At 51.7% G+C, this 17,027-nt stretch overlaps 1 protein-coding gene across 12 annotated transcripts in view; it reads left to right on the top strand.

Annotated features, from left to right (window-relative positions):
* The window catches only part of EZH2 (enhancer of zeste 2 polycomb repressive complex 2 subunit), a 63,578-nt gene extending 47,726 nt beyond the window's left edge, over positions 1-15,852 (top strand). For all 12 annotated transcript variants that reach the window (XM_042926968.1, XM_042926970.1, XM_042926967.1 and 9 more), the window contains 12 exons: positions 3,595-3,686; positions 5,043-5,280; positions 6,096-6,265; positions 6,665-6,759; positions 8,399-8,439; positions 8,889-9,014; positions 9,971-10,149; positions 11,290-11,385; positions 12,015-12,096; positions 12,731-12,811; positions 12,977-13,061; positions 15,523-15,852. In XM_042926968.1, coding sequence (XP_042782902.1) covers positions 3,595-3,686; positions 5,043-5,280; positions 6,096-6,265; positions 6,665-6,759; positions 8,399-8,439; positions 8,889-9,014; positions 9,971-10,149; positions 11,290-11,385; positions 12,015-12,096; positions 12,731-12,811; positions 12,977-13,061; positions 15,523-15,583 — 1,346 coding nt within the window. In that variant the 3' untranslated portion in view covers positions 15,584-15,852. The remainder of the gene's footprint in view (positions 1-3,594; positions 3,687-5,042; positions 5,281-6,095; positions 6,266-6,664; positions 6,760-8,398; positions 8,440-8,888; positions 9,015-9,970; positions 10,150-11,289; positions 11,386-12,014; positions 12,097-12,730; positions 12,812-12,976; positions 13,062-15,522) is intronic.
* The last annotated feature ends 1,175 nt before the right edge of the window (positions 15,853-17,027 follow it).

Below are 17,027 nucleotides of genomic sequence, written 5' to 3'. Positions count from 1 at the left end.
GCCGAAATCAGGAGTTGACTGAGCCACCCAGGCGCCCCGATGTAAATTCTTTATAAAAGTTTCAGCCTAAAATTGGCTGCCTAGTCTGTCTTTGACGCTTGTTAGAGGAACCAGGGTCAGCTCCTGAATTGATTGTGGTGGGTCTAAAGAGGTAACACATTTCTGATAGGGAGGGAAGGAAGGCAGGCTGAGAAATGAAGGTTGGGAAATTTTATGTGCTTACATAGGATCAAAAGTAGAACCCTGGAATAAATGTTTTGTTGGGTTTTCTATTATCTGAGTGGCCTACAGAGGAATCCATTTTAAGCATGAAACCCATTTGTCATTTTTGATATTATGTAAGTCTATTTTCGGAATGCGTATTAATGCTAATTGTAGAGCTTTTAACATTTTTAATGGTTAGAATTTCAGAAACAGTGTTCCAAAGTTTGTAGCTGATGGTTGACTTTTTTTTTTTTTTTTTAGTTTTCAGATGTGTAATGATTAAAATTGAGACATATGGAGTTCATATTTGCCATGTAATTAACAGAGTGACTTAACCTCCCTACATCTTGATTTTCCTCACCTATAAATGGGGGTGAGGATCCTAACGCCTGCAGGATTTTGTGGGGGATTCAGTGAGGTCATGCCTGGAGCCTCTTCCTGTGTGCTTTGAACACAGAAACTTTTATTGTTGGCTCCCGTCACTGCCTGCTGTTACTACTGTCCTATGCGCTGAGCATTGACACAGTCATTTTGTAACATACTTAGTAGTCTGAGATCTCTGATGTACAGAGAATTTATAGGATTACAACTATTAAGTATGTATATTCAGTAAGAATTCTTAATACCAAGTTCTAATCGGAGCAGACAAGATCAGTACCTTGGGCAGAAGTTAATGTATAAACTTGACACTTTGTACTTCCCTGTGATCATTTATTTTGTCATAATTATCACATGACAATGAGCTAAAGTATTTGAGAAGTGTTGTATGTTACAGGGAGGGGAGGTGGCTCTTCCTGCACGTGGCGAAGCATGCTGGGTGCAGGTCTCAGCACCCCTGCCGCCAGCTAACCAGCTACTCAGATTATCTCTTTAGTCCTGTTTCCTAATCTGTAAAATCACCACTGGAAGTAGGTGACTGCGAAGGTTCGCTCCAGCTCTGTAATCCTTGGATTCCCCAGTTCTGTATTTGAGGCATCAATATTTGGTGAAACGTTAGAAGATTCTGAGGGGCTACTTAGTATTTGCAGCCGTTTTTTAGAATCGCCAGTTTACTCAAACATAGGTATTGGAACTGGATATGTAACAGTCTTCTTACCTTTGCTCAAAAACCGTAAGGTAAGATTTTTCATCAAGATTTTATAGGTTGCTTTTGAAAAAAACAAAACCAAAAAGCCCTCCACGTTCTTTGCTCTCTCCTTTCTGATAAGTTTTAGAAAAAGTGCCCTGCTTGAATTTTCTTTTAACAATTTTCTTGATCAGGTTATTTTATGTAATCTTTTCCCCTCAGATTATATTTAGCTTGAAATATATTTTAATAACTTAGTTGAAATATTAGTACTTTAAGACACCTATGTGAAAATATTAAGTACTCTGAAAATCTAATAGTCCAGACATTTCTGGAAGAGGGAATTCTTTGTATCCTTAGTTTTCTTAAACAATTGAAGTTTGAAATTCTGCTGAGGGAAGGCTAACAATGAGAATAGTTCTCTTTTTTGAGCTAAATGCAATGTGAAATGAACAGTGGTACTTCAAGCAATTTTTAAAGTACCTTTTATCATCAATGTGTTAATTTTTCCTTTAGAGCTGAAACTTGACTCGTGAGCGTCCGTTGCTTTTTTCTGGGCCTCTGCGGCATCTCTGCGGCCACTGTCTTCACTTGCGCACGTGTCTTATGTTTCTCACTGATTCCGGTGAAATCGAGAACTTCAGTCCTTAAGCAGAGGAGACATCCAGATTAAAAACAAATTTTACCAAAAATATATCACTCAGTATGTTCTGCTGATGTGGCCTTGACCTTCCGTAGGCTCCGACTTTGTATTTTAGGGGTCGGCGTCCTCAACTGTTCAAAAATGTAATCCAGTGCTAAATTAGTCATGGTATTGGTCTCTTCATTCCAGGGAAATCAAACTCACTTGAAACAGAATTTGAGCCTTGAATTTCTACTTCAAGACCAACATCACTTTGTGTCTTTGTTTTCTTGATTTCCTCATCAGTCAGTTCATCTATCCCATTTAAGTTCTATGGATAGAAGTATGGCTTTTTACAGATGTTTTTTAAATGGTTTGTTTCATGAATGTGTCACTTGTTTTTGTCCAAATTAGATAGTTTTCGTCTTGTGTAACTCTGAACGGGGCATTTGTAGCATTTGCCTTGGTAGCTGGAACAGGCTTTCTCGAAGGTTTCTCCCAACTTCTCACCGCTGTGCATTCACGCTTCATTAGTTTGTCACGCTGCTATACTTTGAATCTTTTTGTTGTCAGGTTATTTGGGGATTTTAAGTTTCAAACACTTTTGTTTCTGGAGCCTGTTTTGTGTGACCACGTATTTCCTATAGAAGGGCGCTGACCGCAAGCCGTCTCTAGGTTCTTGAATTGTGTCTGATCCAAAGCAATGGCGTTTCAGTAGGCTGAGGGTGTCCTCTTTATTTCTTATTACTTAAAAAAAATTTTTTTTGAGTTTATTTTGAGAGGGGTGAAGGGCAGAGAGAGTCTGAAGCAGGCTCCCCGCTGTCAGCGCAGAGTCCGAAGCGGGGCCTCATCCCGCACACTGAGATCGTGACCTGAGCCGAAACCCAGGGTTGCTTAACTGACTGAGCCACCCAGGGGCCCTGTCCTCTTTATTTATATTTTTTAAATTTTTGTAAAGAAATTTTTTTAACATTTATTTTTGAGAGAGCGAGCGCGCACGCGCGCACACGTGTGGGTGGAGGAGGGCAGAGAGAGAGGGAGACCCAGAATCTGAAGCGGGCTCCAGGTTCTGAGCTGTAGCACAGAGCCTGATGTGGGGCTCGAACCCACAAACCATGAGATCATGACCTGAAATGAAGTCAGATGCTTAACTGACTGAGCCACCCAGGCGCGCCACCGCGCCCCCCCCCCCCCCCCCAGCTGCCATCCTCTTTATTTTTAAAAACTAGTTTTAAACAAGTGCTGTCCCAATCTTGTCCCATTTGACAAGCTGGTTGCTGACCTTTATTTAGAAATCAAGAAACTGTAGATGCCAGAAATCTTGGGTAAAAATAGGAAACCTGATTTCATCGTAGAAGGGATATATCCGTTGTTTCTAATTAAAGACTCAAATGTTCGTGATCTGAGTTGAGAGTTTTATGTGCATCAATTATACTTGCAAGGAGAAAAGGAGGAAATCCCTAATCATTCCAGAATTTACGGTTTCCTCCCTGGTTAGGGGCTGGTGGGGAGGAGTGGTGGTTGTTTCAGGGGAGAGTTGAGGAGAATACAATGAGATGATTCAGTTTAGGAAGAGCTCGAAGGAAAGTTCTGTAATGTCAAGCATACGTTGGCAAGGTTGTAATGTACCAGTTGTTTCCACTGAAACTGGAAACGACGAGTAAATATAGTTATATTTGGGTATTTTATGTTTATTTTGCAGCTTTTCACGCAACACCCAACACTTATAAGCGGAAGAACACAGAAACGGCTCTAGACAACAAGCCGTGTGGACCACAGTGTTACCAGCACTTGGTAAGCCTGAGGGCTGCACGCTCGGAAGGCACTCGCAGAGTGTCCCCGCCGAACGGTGGTGAGGTCTGCGGAGCCAGCGCTGACATGACGCTCTTGCTCCTGTACCTCGGCCGTGTGGGGGGCAGGGACTCTCTCCCTTGCCCACGTTGCCTTCGTCGCGGTTACACACTGCACGGTCTAGTCCTTCATCGGTCTCGTTTCATTGGTTTCTCTGCGTTAATCTCTTCAGCAACCTTGCGAGGTTGTTAGGAGCAGGACTCTTCCGCCCGCCACAGGGTTTGTGAGCATGAGAAGCACAGGTAGCCCCTTCAGCCCCAGAAGCTTGGTAATTGTACGGGGTAGTTCCGGAGCCTTCCTCAGAGTTACAGACCCATGGTGGTTGGAGTGAGGTGATCGGGCCCACAGATTTTTTTTTTTTTTATGATGAAGAAAAGATAAGGGTTTAGGAAGAGGTAGAAAAGTGTTTTATGGGCACTATCTTATTTTTACCATTTCCCCTCTTTGAACCAAGCCACTCCTACCTAGGAACTAAATGGGTATATATTGCCTGTTGGATTTTGGACAGAAGATTCATTGAATGGCACCTGCAGAAGGTATCCTATTTTTAAGCATTTTGGTTTTTGTAGAATGAAGTGTAAAACTGTTGGCTGCTCTCAAACTTCTCCCTTCTCCTGCCACTGTAAACACGGAGTTCTTGAACACAGTTTTATAATGCTCTGTGCCAGGCCGAATTTTACTGGGCTCCTCTAAGATGTTTCTGTGGTCTGTATAATCCGTGATCTTACTGTTGGCACATATTCTCTGAGACCGGGTTACTGGACTTGTTGCTGCGGAAATGTGCTGCTTTCACGATTTTGGGGGGCTGGGCATCCCTCCCAGGAAAAAGGGGGATGTTCTTTTTAATAGTAAGGCAGGATGGGACAAAGCCCAGCATGCTTATGTGATTCGTGTTCTTCTGGTATTCTTTAAATATCACCAGAGACTCTTCTTAAACCCTGAAATAGGAAAGTCTGGCTCCGCATGCACGGAGTGTGATGCTTCTCACGAATGTTCGTGTTTAAAGAGACTCACCTATTTTTTATATTTTGTTATAACCAGTTAATACGGTTCACAAGTTCACACAGAATTGTCGTGCCTGGTTTCGTACCCCTGTAGCACAAAGAGCACCTAGATTGATCTTTTGGAAATTTTCAAACTGTCAAAAGCAGATAGAAAACCAGGATGTGCAAATGATTATTGGTAAAAGTGGGTACCGTGAGAATTTACTGACGACCTGCTTGGTGCAGTTCTTTTTCTCTCATGCAACAAAACGAGTTGGAGAACTTGACCTTGATGTCTGCGTCCTTGACTTTGTAGGAGGGAGCAAAGGAGTTTGCCGCTGCCCTCACCGCTGAGCGGATAAAGACACCGCCGAAGCGGCCCGGAGGCCGCAGGAGAGGACGGCTCCCCAACAACAGCAGGCCCAGCACCCCCACCATTAACGTGCTGGAATCGAAAGACACAGACAGCGACCGGGAAGCGGGGACGGAGACGGGCGGGGAGAACAACGACAAAGAGGAGGAGGAGAAAAAAGACGAGACTTCCAGTTCCTCGGGTGAGACGCGGGTGACCGCTAGGAGACGGATCGAGTGCTTCTCTTAGTGGGCTAGTCGTCAGCACGCTGACAACTCTCAGACGGGGGGACGCGTTCAGGGTGCGGAGCTGACTTCTTGCCGCCCTGCCCGCACCCCGGCCTGCGGAGACCGCTGCCCGCGTGCTGGGGAGGTGGAGGGTCCGGCGTGTGGTCACGTTCCGTGTCGCATTCCTTTCTCATTCGGTTTAGTGGTGTTGACGTTCCGTGCGAGGTTTCTGTGCTTTTGGCTCTGTGACTTACCCCACAAGTGACAACAGGTTTCATTTTATTTATTATTACCTTTTTGAGTAAGCTCTATGCCCAGGGTGGGGCGTGTGAACCCGTAACCCCAAGATCAAGAGTCTCCTGCTCTATTGGCCGAGCCAGCCGGGCGCCCCCCAGCTTGCATTTAGAATGTTGTGTTAAAGGGGACCCAGCCTTGTGTTCCGTGGGAGGCTTAGTGACTGTTTCCAGCCTTCTCAAGATGATTCTCTTCCTGCTTTTGTCCTAAGCACAACCCTCAGTTTTCTTTCTCTCTTCCTCCCTCCCTCCCTCCTTCCCTTCCTTGTTTATTTGGAGAGAGAGAACGCAGAGAGGCTCAGAGAGGGAGGGAGAGGGAGGGAGAGAATCCCAAGCAGGCTCCACGCTGTCAGTGCCGAGCCCGACGTGGGGATCGATCCCACGAACTGTGAGGTCATGACCTGAGCCCAGATCAGGAGTCAGACGCTGAACCCACTGGGCCACCCAGGTGCCCCCGGTTGTCATTTCATGACCAGTGGGTAATTTCGGTTTTCTAGAAGCGAATTCTCGATGTCAAACGCCAATAAAGATGAAGCCAAATATCGAGCCTCCCGAAAACGTGGAGTGGAGTGGTGCCGAGGCCTCGATGTTCAGGGTCCTCATTGGCACATATTATGACAATTTCTGTGCCATTGCCAGGCTCATCGGGACCAAAACTTGTAGGCAGGTAAGTATATCTGGTAAAACACTGTTCGAGAACTTCAGAGCGAAAACAGGCAGTCCCTGTCCAAACAGAAGAACGTTCTTGGTTATTCTTAATAAGCTCCTGTTCATCTCCCAGAAAGCATGTTGATCTTTTTTTCACTGAGCGGGAACTGACGGAAAATGATTCTTCCGACTTTAGATCTCTCGGGGCTGGTCTAAATGGTCTAAAGGGCCAGGAAGACTAGGTGGTGAGCCTTGCGACTCTCGGTCAGAGTGTGGGTTGGGTCAGTGTCTTTTTGACTTTCCGCTCTGTCCCAACGCCTGGCAGCTGCGGGGGGTGGCGGATGGGGGATGGGGGATGGGAACACTGGTTTGACTAAACACATGGTCCTCGTGGCCCCGTGGCTGTGCCTCTTGCCAGGTGTATGAGTTCCGTGTCAAAGAATCCAGCATCATAGCTCCGGTGCCGGCCGAGGATGTGGACACCCCTCCAAGGAAGAAGAAGAGGAAACACCGGTAAGTCAGTGTGTGGCCGATCCGACAGGTCCCCCGGACACTTCCGAGGGCGGCGGTCCACCTTCACTCGGTGACAGAATGTGGAGTCTTGTCGGCCTCGGTAGTCGCTGGTATTTTTCTCTTAAGAACACAGTACCCTGCAATCGATGTGGTGTGTTAAGGAGAACCTAATAGAATCTTCTGTAGTAATGGCTCCATCGGCGCTTGAGCATTTACTCGAACATGTGTTCTTGGGTGTGAGTGTTGAGAGCTGAGGGGGGTGCCGACCTGGTTTTTATTCTAGGAGCCCGAATCCTCTATGTGTGTGGTGTCACTTTCTGTTCTTAGAAAATTCTTTTTAATGTTCATTTTTGAGAGAGTGCACGTCAGGGGAGGGGCAGAGAGAGAGGGAGACACAGAACCCGAAGCCGCCTCCAGGCTCCGAGCTGTCAGCACGGAGCCTGACGCGGGGCTCCATCCCACGAACCGTGAGATCATGACGCGACCTGAAATTGGACACTTAACCATCTGAGCCACCCAGGTGTCCCCTGTCATTTTATACTCTTGACACCTTGCATTAAGCCTCTGTGAAGGTCACCTTTCACAAAGGCTTGCCTGGAAGGGAATGTTTTCATGAAGACTTGTCTTATTTGTTGAAGTTTATTTATTTTGACAGAGACAGAGCAAGCAGGGGAAGGGCAGAGAGAGAGAGAGAATCCCTAGAGCCTGATGTGGGGCTCGAACCCATAAACTGTGAGCGAGCTCATGACCTGAGCCAAAACCAAGAGTGAGGTGCTCAACCGGCTGAGCTGCCGAGGCGCCCCAAGGCAGACTCGATTTGTTCGCGCAGAGCCAGAAACCGTGGAAGTGTCCGTCTAATTTCCATCCCCTTTCCCGCGTTCTTGAGAGAAACAGGGTTGGGTGTGAAGTAAAGGACTGCCACGCTTCGAAAGTTGTGTATGTGCTCGTGTTGTCTTTCTTTAAGAAAGGTAGGGCCCACTGGATTTAGAACTTGAAGAACTTAGCAGTTCTTCCCACAGGAATTTGGGCCGGGCGTCAGTTTCTTGCTTGAATTCCGAGCACACGGCTCAATGGAATTATCAAAGATGCCTAAAGTTAGAGAAACTGTACTGTTTCTGTTCATCCGCATCTGAATAAGCCCAACCCCGAGCCCTGACTGGGGGAGGTGGGAAGGGCCATGGCCGGGTGGGGGGGCTAGGTCTCTTTTTTCTGTGGTTACAGCTGACCCTTGAACAACACGAGTCCGAACTGCCTGGGTTCATATACATGTGTGTTGCGGGGGGTGGTAGGGATAAGTACAGGCCTGGAAATAGTATTTTATGATTTTCTCAACACACTCTTCTGCAGCTTTATCGTAAGAACACGGTATATGGTACATATGTTGTACAAAATACGTATTAACCAATTAGTATCGTAAGGCTTATAAGTTTCGGGGGAGTCAAAAGGTAGATGCAGGTTTTTGATGGTGCGGGGGGTTCGCACCCCTCACCGCGCGCTGTTCAAGGGTCAGCCGTACTGGGATTCAAAGCACAGCTACGTTCGTGGCCCACACTGACCCGCTGAAGCGGCTTCTGTTGGATCTGTGCGGTGGCTACTCCCTGGCTTCACAAAGACGACCTTGATTTTCTGTGTTTTACAGGTTGTGGGCTGCACACTGCAGAAAGATACAGCTGAAAAAGGGTTAGCATCTTTCCGTTCAACTTACAATTAACTTAAAAAGGTCTACTCATCTGTTTCCGATCAGTAACTGGATTAGTGTTGGGGAATATTCTGGTAGAACCGACTTCTGTACGTTAAACCCATTTAAATGGAGGAGGTCTGTTGATGAAGTTCCGGTCAGTCCTGTGGTGCAGTGAGAGCTGGTCGGATGGAGGGAGTCAGTCAGTCGGTGACGGGAGGACTCTGGGATCGGGGGGTGGGGGGTAGTGCTCTGGACTTCCCCAGCACGTGGGGGACGGGAGGCGACGTCTGCCATCGCTCTGTAAACAGAAACGTGTCACGTTGTAAATACAGGGAGGAAAATTGCCGCCCTTGAGCGTAACGCGGAAGAGACTCTCGTTCTTTATGTGCGATCGATCCCGCCACACCTCCGGGTGACCTGTGTGCCGTTGTTCTTTCTCTCTGTGCAGATGGCTCCTCTAACCACGTTTACAACTACCAGCCCTGTGACCATCCGCGTCAGCCTTGTGACAGTTCGTGCCCTTGTGTGATAGCACAAAATTTTTGTGAGAAGTTCTGTCAGTGTAGTTCAGAGTGTAAGTATTTGTTTTGCTTTGATGAATTGCATGAGAATCTAGTCATGTTGAATTGCCGACCAAATCAAAGCAAGGACACGGCAGCTCTTGCTTGGGGTTTCCTTTTTAGGGCCTCCGCTTATCCTACGAGGATTTACGGGCCCCCGTAACGGGCTCCGTGCTAGGGGCCAGCCGGTCTCCTGGCCGGTGCGGGTCTGTGGGCAGGTTAGGCAAAAGTGGATTTGATACGGGAGCTGTTCTTTGATCGTTTACATGAAATCGCAGTAAGGCTGCATGGAATAGTAAGGTTACAGGGCGTCTAGAATTGGCTACCCAGATACTCTGGCTACCAGAAACCGTCAGCGGGATTTAGAACTCAGCATAAAGGAACGTGTGCATCAGCGTCCTGACTGCACGCATGTCGTGAAACTGCACAGGCAGTGCGGATTCCAGGGAAATACCTAGAATCTGGACTCTCAAAATGGTTACGAACCATGGCTGCTACTGTCATTTTTTAGTTTTTAAATGTTTATTTTTGAGAGAGAGCGTGCGCGCACAAGCGGGGGAGGAGCAGAGAGAGAACGAGGGAGACAGAATTCAATGCAGGTTCTGCGCCGTCAGCGGAGAGCCCGACGCGGGTCTCGAACTCATGAGCCGTGAGACCGTGACCTGAGCCGAAGTCGGACGCTCAGCCGACTGAGCCCCTCAGGCACCCCTCCGTGGCTCATCTTTAGCCCACGTTTTTCCTTCACACTTAGGGCATCAGAGAGCTTTGAAGTACACATGCCATTCGGCAAGTAAAAGTGGAAAAGCAGGAGCCCGGGGTGGTGGTTCTCAGTAGTGACCGCTGTAACTTGTGTTCTGGTGTTTCCTCTTCTGTCCGGGGGGTGGAGGGCGGGAGGGGCGGGTCACAGGAGTTAGGCAGGGCTCCACGCGACGTTGACCCCGCGGTGGTGACAGGACCGTCTCTCTCGAAGGTCAGAACCGCTTTCCCGGCTGCCGCTGCAAAGCCCAGTGCAACACCAAGCAGTGCCCGTGCTACCTGGCCGTGCGCGAGTGCGACCCCGACCTCTGCCTCACCTGTGGTGCGGCCGACCACTGGGACAGCAAAAACGTGTCCTGCAAGAACTGTAGCATCCAGCGGGGCTCCAAGAAGGTAGGGCTCGTCGTCCCCCCCCCCCCCCCCGGGTGCTGGGGGTTGCCCGGCTCTTAAGGGCCGTCGGTGAAGTGATTATCACATGGTTCGGCCGACCGAGAAGGGTTGGGTTTTCTTTGGGGAATGTGCCCGGAGGCAGGCTGCTCCGTTCTGTCCGGGATGCCTTACAGTGCTGTCACCTGAACCAGTCCATTCTGCCAAGCAGCTGTGAAAGGCATCAGATTTAGAGGAGGGATTTTGCTAGTTGTTTCTAGAACTGGATGGTCTCCACGAAAATAAATGGTGTTCCTATCAGAACCTAGAGACTTGTTTTTCTCAAATAATATCCAAGGTTCTTTTTTGTGCGGAGTGCAAAAGGAAGAGGACTTTGCACACTGGAAATAGTTCCAGTTTCTTTAAAAACGACACAGCGGGAATTTCATGCGGGTGCTTTTAACCGTAGCAACCAGGTTTATTGCTGAACAAAAGAAATTGACAACGCGTACTTGGGAAATTCTGTATCTTCTGTTTTTAGGATAGGTAGATGAAGGGCTTCTTCAGTTACAAACAGCTGATATTTTTTAGAAATGTTTATTATTTGTGAAAGAGCGAGCGCAAGCGGGGGAGGGGCGGGGTGGGAGGACACGCACAGCTCCGGTCACCGAGCTGTCGTGAGCGGTCATGTGCCGTAACTGAGGCCGCACCGCTGGGCATAGGGCCCTCCCACCAGACGCTGTGACGGTTTCAGGGGTTGGGCCGTCGTATTCTAGGCAGTTCGTGTCATCGTCACAGGGCCGCCGGCACCCCTGCTCAGCCCTAAGAATCTCATCGCCCCCACTGCATGACAGCCTCCTTCCTGCTCACGTGGACGTGCCTTCTTTTAGCTCCTCAAACAGAAAAGAACATACTTTTTACCAACCGGGTTTCGTTCGTGTAAGGGCATTACCAGAGATGGCTTTATTTACCCGAAAAAGCCCACTGTTTTTGTGGCTTCTCAGAGCTGCCGGCAGCACCGGGGAGCCGGCCCCTCGGTGGAGCCCTCCCGTCGTCTCCTGCCTCAGTGGCTGTGTGAGGACGGGTCTGAGTCCTCGGGGCGTTAACTCGCCCTCGGGCTTTGCCCTCCTTTGCTGACCGGTCGGTGCTGTGCGCTTTCTTCTCTAGCACCTGCTGCTGGCGCCGTCCGACGTGGCGGGCTGGGGGATTTTCATCAAAGATCCCGTACAGAAAAACGAATTCATCTCGGAGTACTGTGGAGAGGTAAGGCGGGGCTCACCCGGTCTCGGGGGGACAGCACGTACAGACCGTGGGGACTGGCGTCATGTGTAGTAACTTGCCCTTGCCTGGGATGGAGTTTCACGGGGTAGGTCTGTGGGGTTCAGTTAGCCACGAAGTCATAAAAATGCCTTTTCATCTTGGACTCCTGCCGGTGGGCTTGGCCTGCCTGGTCATAGGCTGCTTCGGTCCTCGTCACATTTCGCATTTAGCATCTGGGGACAAGGGGGAGAACCAGAGCTTCGTGCTGGAGAGTCCGCCCTACTCGGTCCAGAGGCTGATTGATAAGGACCTAGAAACAACAGTGTCATTGATTATATACTTTTGTAGTCGCAGAGTTACAGAAGACCCGTTGGGTTGGCATCGTTTTGGAAATACCCGCCCGCCCCCCGTTTGTATTTTTGGTCAATCAATCACTTTCTCCAGGCATGATTCCTTTAGATGTGGGAATGGTGTTTCTGGGTCAACACTGTTCTGAAACATCAGCACGTAGACTGAACGCAGGAGAGGAACCAGCCGTAGGACCGTCTTTGGGTTGCGTCAGGAAGGTGGGAAAATGTCTGTAGTCCCCTTTGAGCTTGGGTCACCTAATCCACAACCGTCTTGCTTTTTAGATTATTTCTCAAGATGAAGCAGACAGAAGAGGGAAAGTATACGACAAATACATGTGCAGCTTTCTGTTCAACTTGAACAACGGTAGGTCTGAGGGGGTGGCATCTGCGAGCCAGGGGTCCTTTTGGGGCTGCAGGGAGCGTCTCCGCCTCGCTTCCAAGCATCGGGCGTTTCTCACCGCCCGGAAACGGGCTGCTGGCGAGGCGACCAGGCTGAACCGGATGGTTCAGAGCCACTGGCCGCTAGGGCTGCGCCGGCTCCAGCTGGGAGATGTGCTGCGGGTTTGCCCCGGGGCCTCGGCGGGGGGGAGTCTGCCGGGTCTCATCGGGGGCCTCTGACCTGGGAAGGGTGGGGAGCCCTGAAGGTGGACGCATCCCCAGAACTTCCCTGCTTGTTCTCAGAAGGTCTGTGAGAATGAGGAAGCTGCTTTCCAGACGCTGTTTTGGGGCAGCGAATGTGAGGCCGTGGGGGGGTGGGGGCGCCCCTCACCCCCGATAGCTTCAGAGTAACTTTCCGCCGAAGTAGGTCTTTCTGCGAACATGTTCCGCAGGCTGTCGAATAAAAAAAGTAAAAGGTGAAATGGCATATCAAGAAGCACATTTTTCGTAAAAGCCCTGAACAACCCTGACCCGTGGCTTCTCCAGAACCGTAGTAACTTTGTGTTTACTGATTTAGGACTGAAATTGTTCACTGCATTAGGTTCTCTTTTTCTCTTCAGATTTCGTGGTGGATGCAACCCGCAAGGGTAACAAGATTCGTTTTGCAAATCATTCAGTAAATCCAAACTGCTATGCAAAAGGTAGGTGCTGGAGGAACCAGAATTGCCAACACAACCCCCTTTCAGACCAGTGACCGTGAACTTGAACGGCCCTGGGACAGAGGTGGATTATGTGCCCAAGTCAGACCCTCCCTGGGGCCCGTCCTCATCCAGCTCACTGACCCCAGTGTGTGTATCTCTTTCCAGTTATGATGGTTAACGGCGATCACAGGATAGGGATTTTTGCTAAGAGAGCCATCCAGACTGGTGAAGAGCTGTTTTTTGATTACAGGTTGGTAACAGCGTATTTCTAGTGTGACCGGAGGGCTTTTTCTTCCTGGACTCTAAGCTGTGGGGAAAGCCTGGCTTTTAGCTCTTTGTTGGATCTTCCGGTCTTAGAGGGATTGATTTCTGGTCATTATTTGTCAGGGGTGTGGGGGGAAGTTACACAAGTAAGGCTTACTTTCGAAATACAGGCATACCTCGGCGTTATCGCGGGTTCGGTTCCAGGCCCCTGCACTAAAGCGAATCCTAATCCTCTGGCCGGGGGGTGTTTGCCAGACAGCGACGGCATCTAGAACAGCGGCTCAACCTTGTGGCTTTCAGTCGCCTTGTGACCCGTGTTTCTTAAATACTAGACTCGAAGGCCGAGGCGGCCGCCTGAGGCACGGGCTGCAGGATGGCGGGGGTGGTGGCAGGCACGAGCACGACCCTCATCCCGTCCGCCTCCGTCAGAGCTCTGGGCTGTGACCGGGTGCACCGCCGGGGAGCTGCCCCGTCTTGAAAGGGATCTCCGGCTGAGCAGAACTCCGCAGCCAGCGTCCCCTGCTCAGTGACCGTGCTGGAGACCGACGGGCTTCGTCGTGCGTTCACAGAGCGCAGGCGGAGCGGACCTCCCGCCGTTCGCGGGGGCCTCGGGTTTTCCGAACGGTCACCGAGCCCCGGCTGCCGGTCCAGGTCACTGCCGCGTCAGCCCCCGACGAGGGAGTCAACCCCGGGCACGGACTTCCCCTCTCTGGCTCCGAAGGCCCGGCTGGCGTCTTCCGGGAGAAGGCTGTTGTGTCTCCACCGAAGGGGTGGGTGTCGCGCGGCCCCCGGGCCTTCCGGCCGGCCTGCCGCTTCGCCCTGCACTCGCGTGCTGTGGAGACGGCGCCTTTCCCGGAACCTCCTGACCCACCTCTGCCAGCTTCAGGCTGCTCCTCTGCAGCTGCCTCACCTCTCTCCGCCTTCACGGAATGGGAGAGAGTCGGGGCCTGGCTCTGGATTCGGCTCTGGCCTCAGGGGACGTGTGGCTGGTGCGACCTTCCGTCCAGACCCCTGCAACCCTCTCCACACGAGCGGGAGGCTGCGTTGCCTTCTTAGCACTTGTGTGTTCCCGGAGGAGCACTTTTCTTTTCCTTCCCGAGCTTTTCCTTCCGCCTTCACAACTTGGCTCACTGATGCCCGAGACCTAGCTTCTGGCCCGTCTTGGTTTTCAAAATGCCTTCCTCGCCGAGCTCAGTCGCGTCTAGTTGTTTTATTCAAAGTGAGAGACGCATGACCCTTCCTTTCGCTTGCACACTGAGGGGCCCCCAGTGGATGGTTCACTGGCCTCATTTCCATATTGGTGCATCTCAGGGACTCCCCTCCCCCTCCCCCCACCAGCAGAGGGAGAGGGGTGGGGGCAGGGCCGGGCAGGGGAGCGGCCAGGCCAGACCACCTGTAACGTGTAGCCGTTAGACAACCCCCCCCCCCCCCACCATGGGTGCAGTTCGAGATGGCCCGTGACAGTGCCAAGCAGTCACTTCCAGGTCACCAGTCACCTGAACGGGCCTGATGTTAATGAGAAGGTTTGAAATCGTGCACGCATGGCCAAATGTGCCAGACACGGAAAGATGGCACCGACCTGTTCGCCGTGAGGCTGCCACAAACCTTCAGTCCCTGCCCCCGCCAAAAACAAGTAATGTTTGCGAAGCGCGATAAAACGAGGTGTGCCTGTATGATGAAGGGTGGAGAAAGCCCACTTTCACCCTCGCCCTTCGTGCAGCCTTGTGCACTCGCTTTTAGCAGAGGTTCTGTTTCCCTCCAGCGCAGTCAGAGCGATGTCCTTGCCTGCGACGGCCCAAGCGCCTGCCACGTCATCAGTGTTTAGTATTTTAACGGTTAAGGCACTGTTGGCCAGCGTCCTACCTGGTCACCTCCGGGTCCTTTCTGTGGCAAGTCCCGCGGGCCGTCAGGGAGCGGAGGACACGCAGCCCCCGGTGGTGGGGACACGGCGTCAGGCTCTGCGGGGTAAATTGCCGAGAACTTATTTAGGTGCGAGCAGATGCCTGTTGAGCAAACTACATCCTGTGGCCAAATACGCGCCCCCCCGGGGAGCGCAGCTCTTGGGCGCGGCGGCGGCAAAACCGGGCCGCGTGTCGCCACTTACTACGGTGGCCTGCGGCACCACATCCGACAGGTCCCCAGTGGACCCCTGCCCCGGGGAGGTCGCGGCAGCCACTGCGCTCCGTTTTGGGCGTCCCGTCCCTTGGGTCCAGGTTCTTCACGCGGAGGCTGGGGCTCCGGTTTGGTCTGATGCGGGGCCGGCCGTGGTGACGCGGACCCACCTTCCCGGGCCCTCGGGGATGGCAGGGGGTGGGGGCCGTTCCAACAGGCTTGTCCAGTTCTCAGAGTAGAAGCGAGTTTCTGCCCACGCTGCGGGAGGCGGGCGAGCTGGGGGCCGGTCTCCCCCGTGCTGGCTCGCGGGTCACCGCGTTTTCATGCTCTTTCAGATACAGCCAGGCCGACGCCCTCAAGTACGTGGGCATCGAGAGAGAAATGGAAATCCCTTGACATCGGCTACCTCCTCCCCCCCCTCCTCCTTTCTGGAACAGCTGCCTTAGCTTCAGGAACCTCGAGTACTGTGGGCAATTTAGAAGAATAAAATGCAGTTTGAAATTCTGAATTTGCAAAGTACTGTAAGAATAATTTATAGTAATGAGTTTAAAAATCAACTTTTTATTGCCTTCTCACCAGCTGCAAAGTGTTTTGTACCAGTGAATTTTTGCAATAATGCAGTATGGTACATTTTTCAACTTTGAATAAAAGAATACTTGAACTTCTCCCTGGTGTCGTCATTGATCGTACCGAGTTGTCCGCGGAGGGGACAGCACACTCACCCTGAAATCCTGGGGTGTCTTTCTCTGGGTCCTGATTTAAAGGCTATTACCTGTATTAACTTGCCCAGTTATTATTTCATATAACGTGACAAGATAGCTGGCGTCCTGGGGCCCGGGCAGGTCCCAGCGGCCTGGCGCACAGGAGCCTTGAAGCCTCGATCTCTGTGTAGACAATCATGGAGCTGGACGAGGTGGCCGTTCGGGAATCCCATAGGGGGAGATTGCCTTCCTGCCTACGAAAGGTGATGGGTAACAACCAGACCGGTGTCAGGTCTTAAAGAAAGGCTGGTAAACCCCTCCAAGTGTCCCGGAAGTGGGGCGCTTGCCTCGGACTCGTCATGACAGCTGTGATCGGTCTGCGCGGTCCAGTTGCCTTTTCCGGAATTAGAGGACATTTTTGTGGATTTACACAGCGTGATGCTATTTTCGTGTGAAGCTTAATCAAATCTTCCCTTTCCCACCACGCAAACCTCGACGAGACTGGTCTCTGCCGCATGTGGGCGTGTCAGCCCTGGCAACGCCGGTCCTCACTTGAGCGCTAACTGGCCGTTTCGCTTTGGGGCCAGAAAACCTGGCCCGACGCGCCATCTCCCGTGCCGTGCTTTCATTCTCTGCCACGTCTGGTGACGAAGGACACTGGGGTAGACGGTCTCCCAACCCCCGTGTCCGGGAAGTGGCGCCACACGCTCGGGGGGCCGTCGCGGATGGACCCACGCAGGGCGAGCGCAGCGCGCGCTCTGTCCCTGCTACGTCCTGCCCCGGACGCTTGCCGTGAGCGGAGCCCCCCCCCCCCCCCAACCCCCCGGTCACACGCGGGCCCGTTGAGGACAGAGCGGGGACCACTGCCCCAGTGGGGTCTACGGGCCCGGAGTTTCTTCCGGCCACGGCCTTCCTGCCGTTGACCGCCGCCAGCCCGTCCCCGCGTGTGAACAGCTGGGAGCGGAGCCTGGAGTCCAGGGAGGTTCTCGCTCGACGCTCCAGGCACCCGGATCCGTGGCCGAGACGAGTTGTTTTAGTGGAGAGCAGGGAGTTGTGAGCGCAGCACGGCGAGCTTCTCGTGCCCGCATCCGAAACGCGTGTCTCCCGTGTCCCTACACCGGTTCTCTCGGCACAAACGC

Source organism: Panthera leo, chromosome A2, assembly GCF_018350215.1.
Source record: "Panthera leo isolate Ple1 chromosome A2, P.leo_Ple1_pat1.1, whole genome shotgun sequence".
NCBI classification, from domain to species: Eukaryota; Metazoa; Chordata; class Mammalia; order Carnivora; family Felidae; genus Panthera; species Panthera leo.
This window is presented reverse-complemented; position numbering and strand designations above follow the sequence as displayed.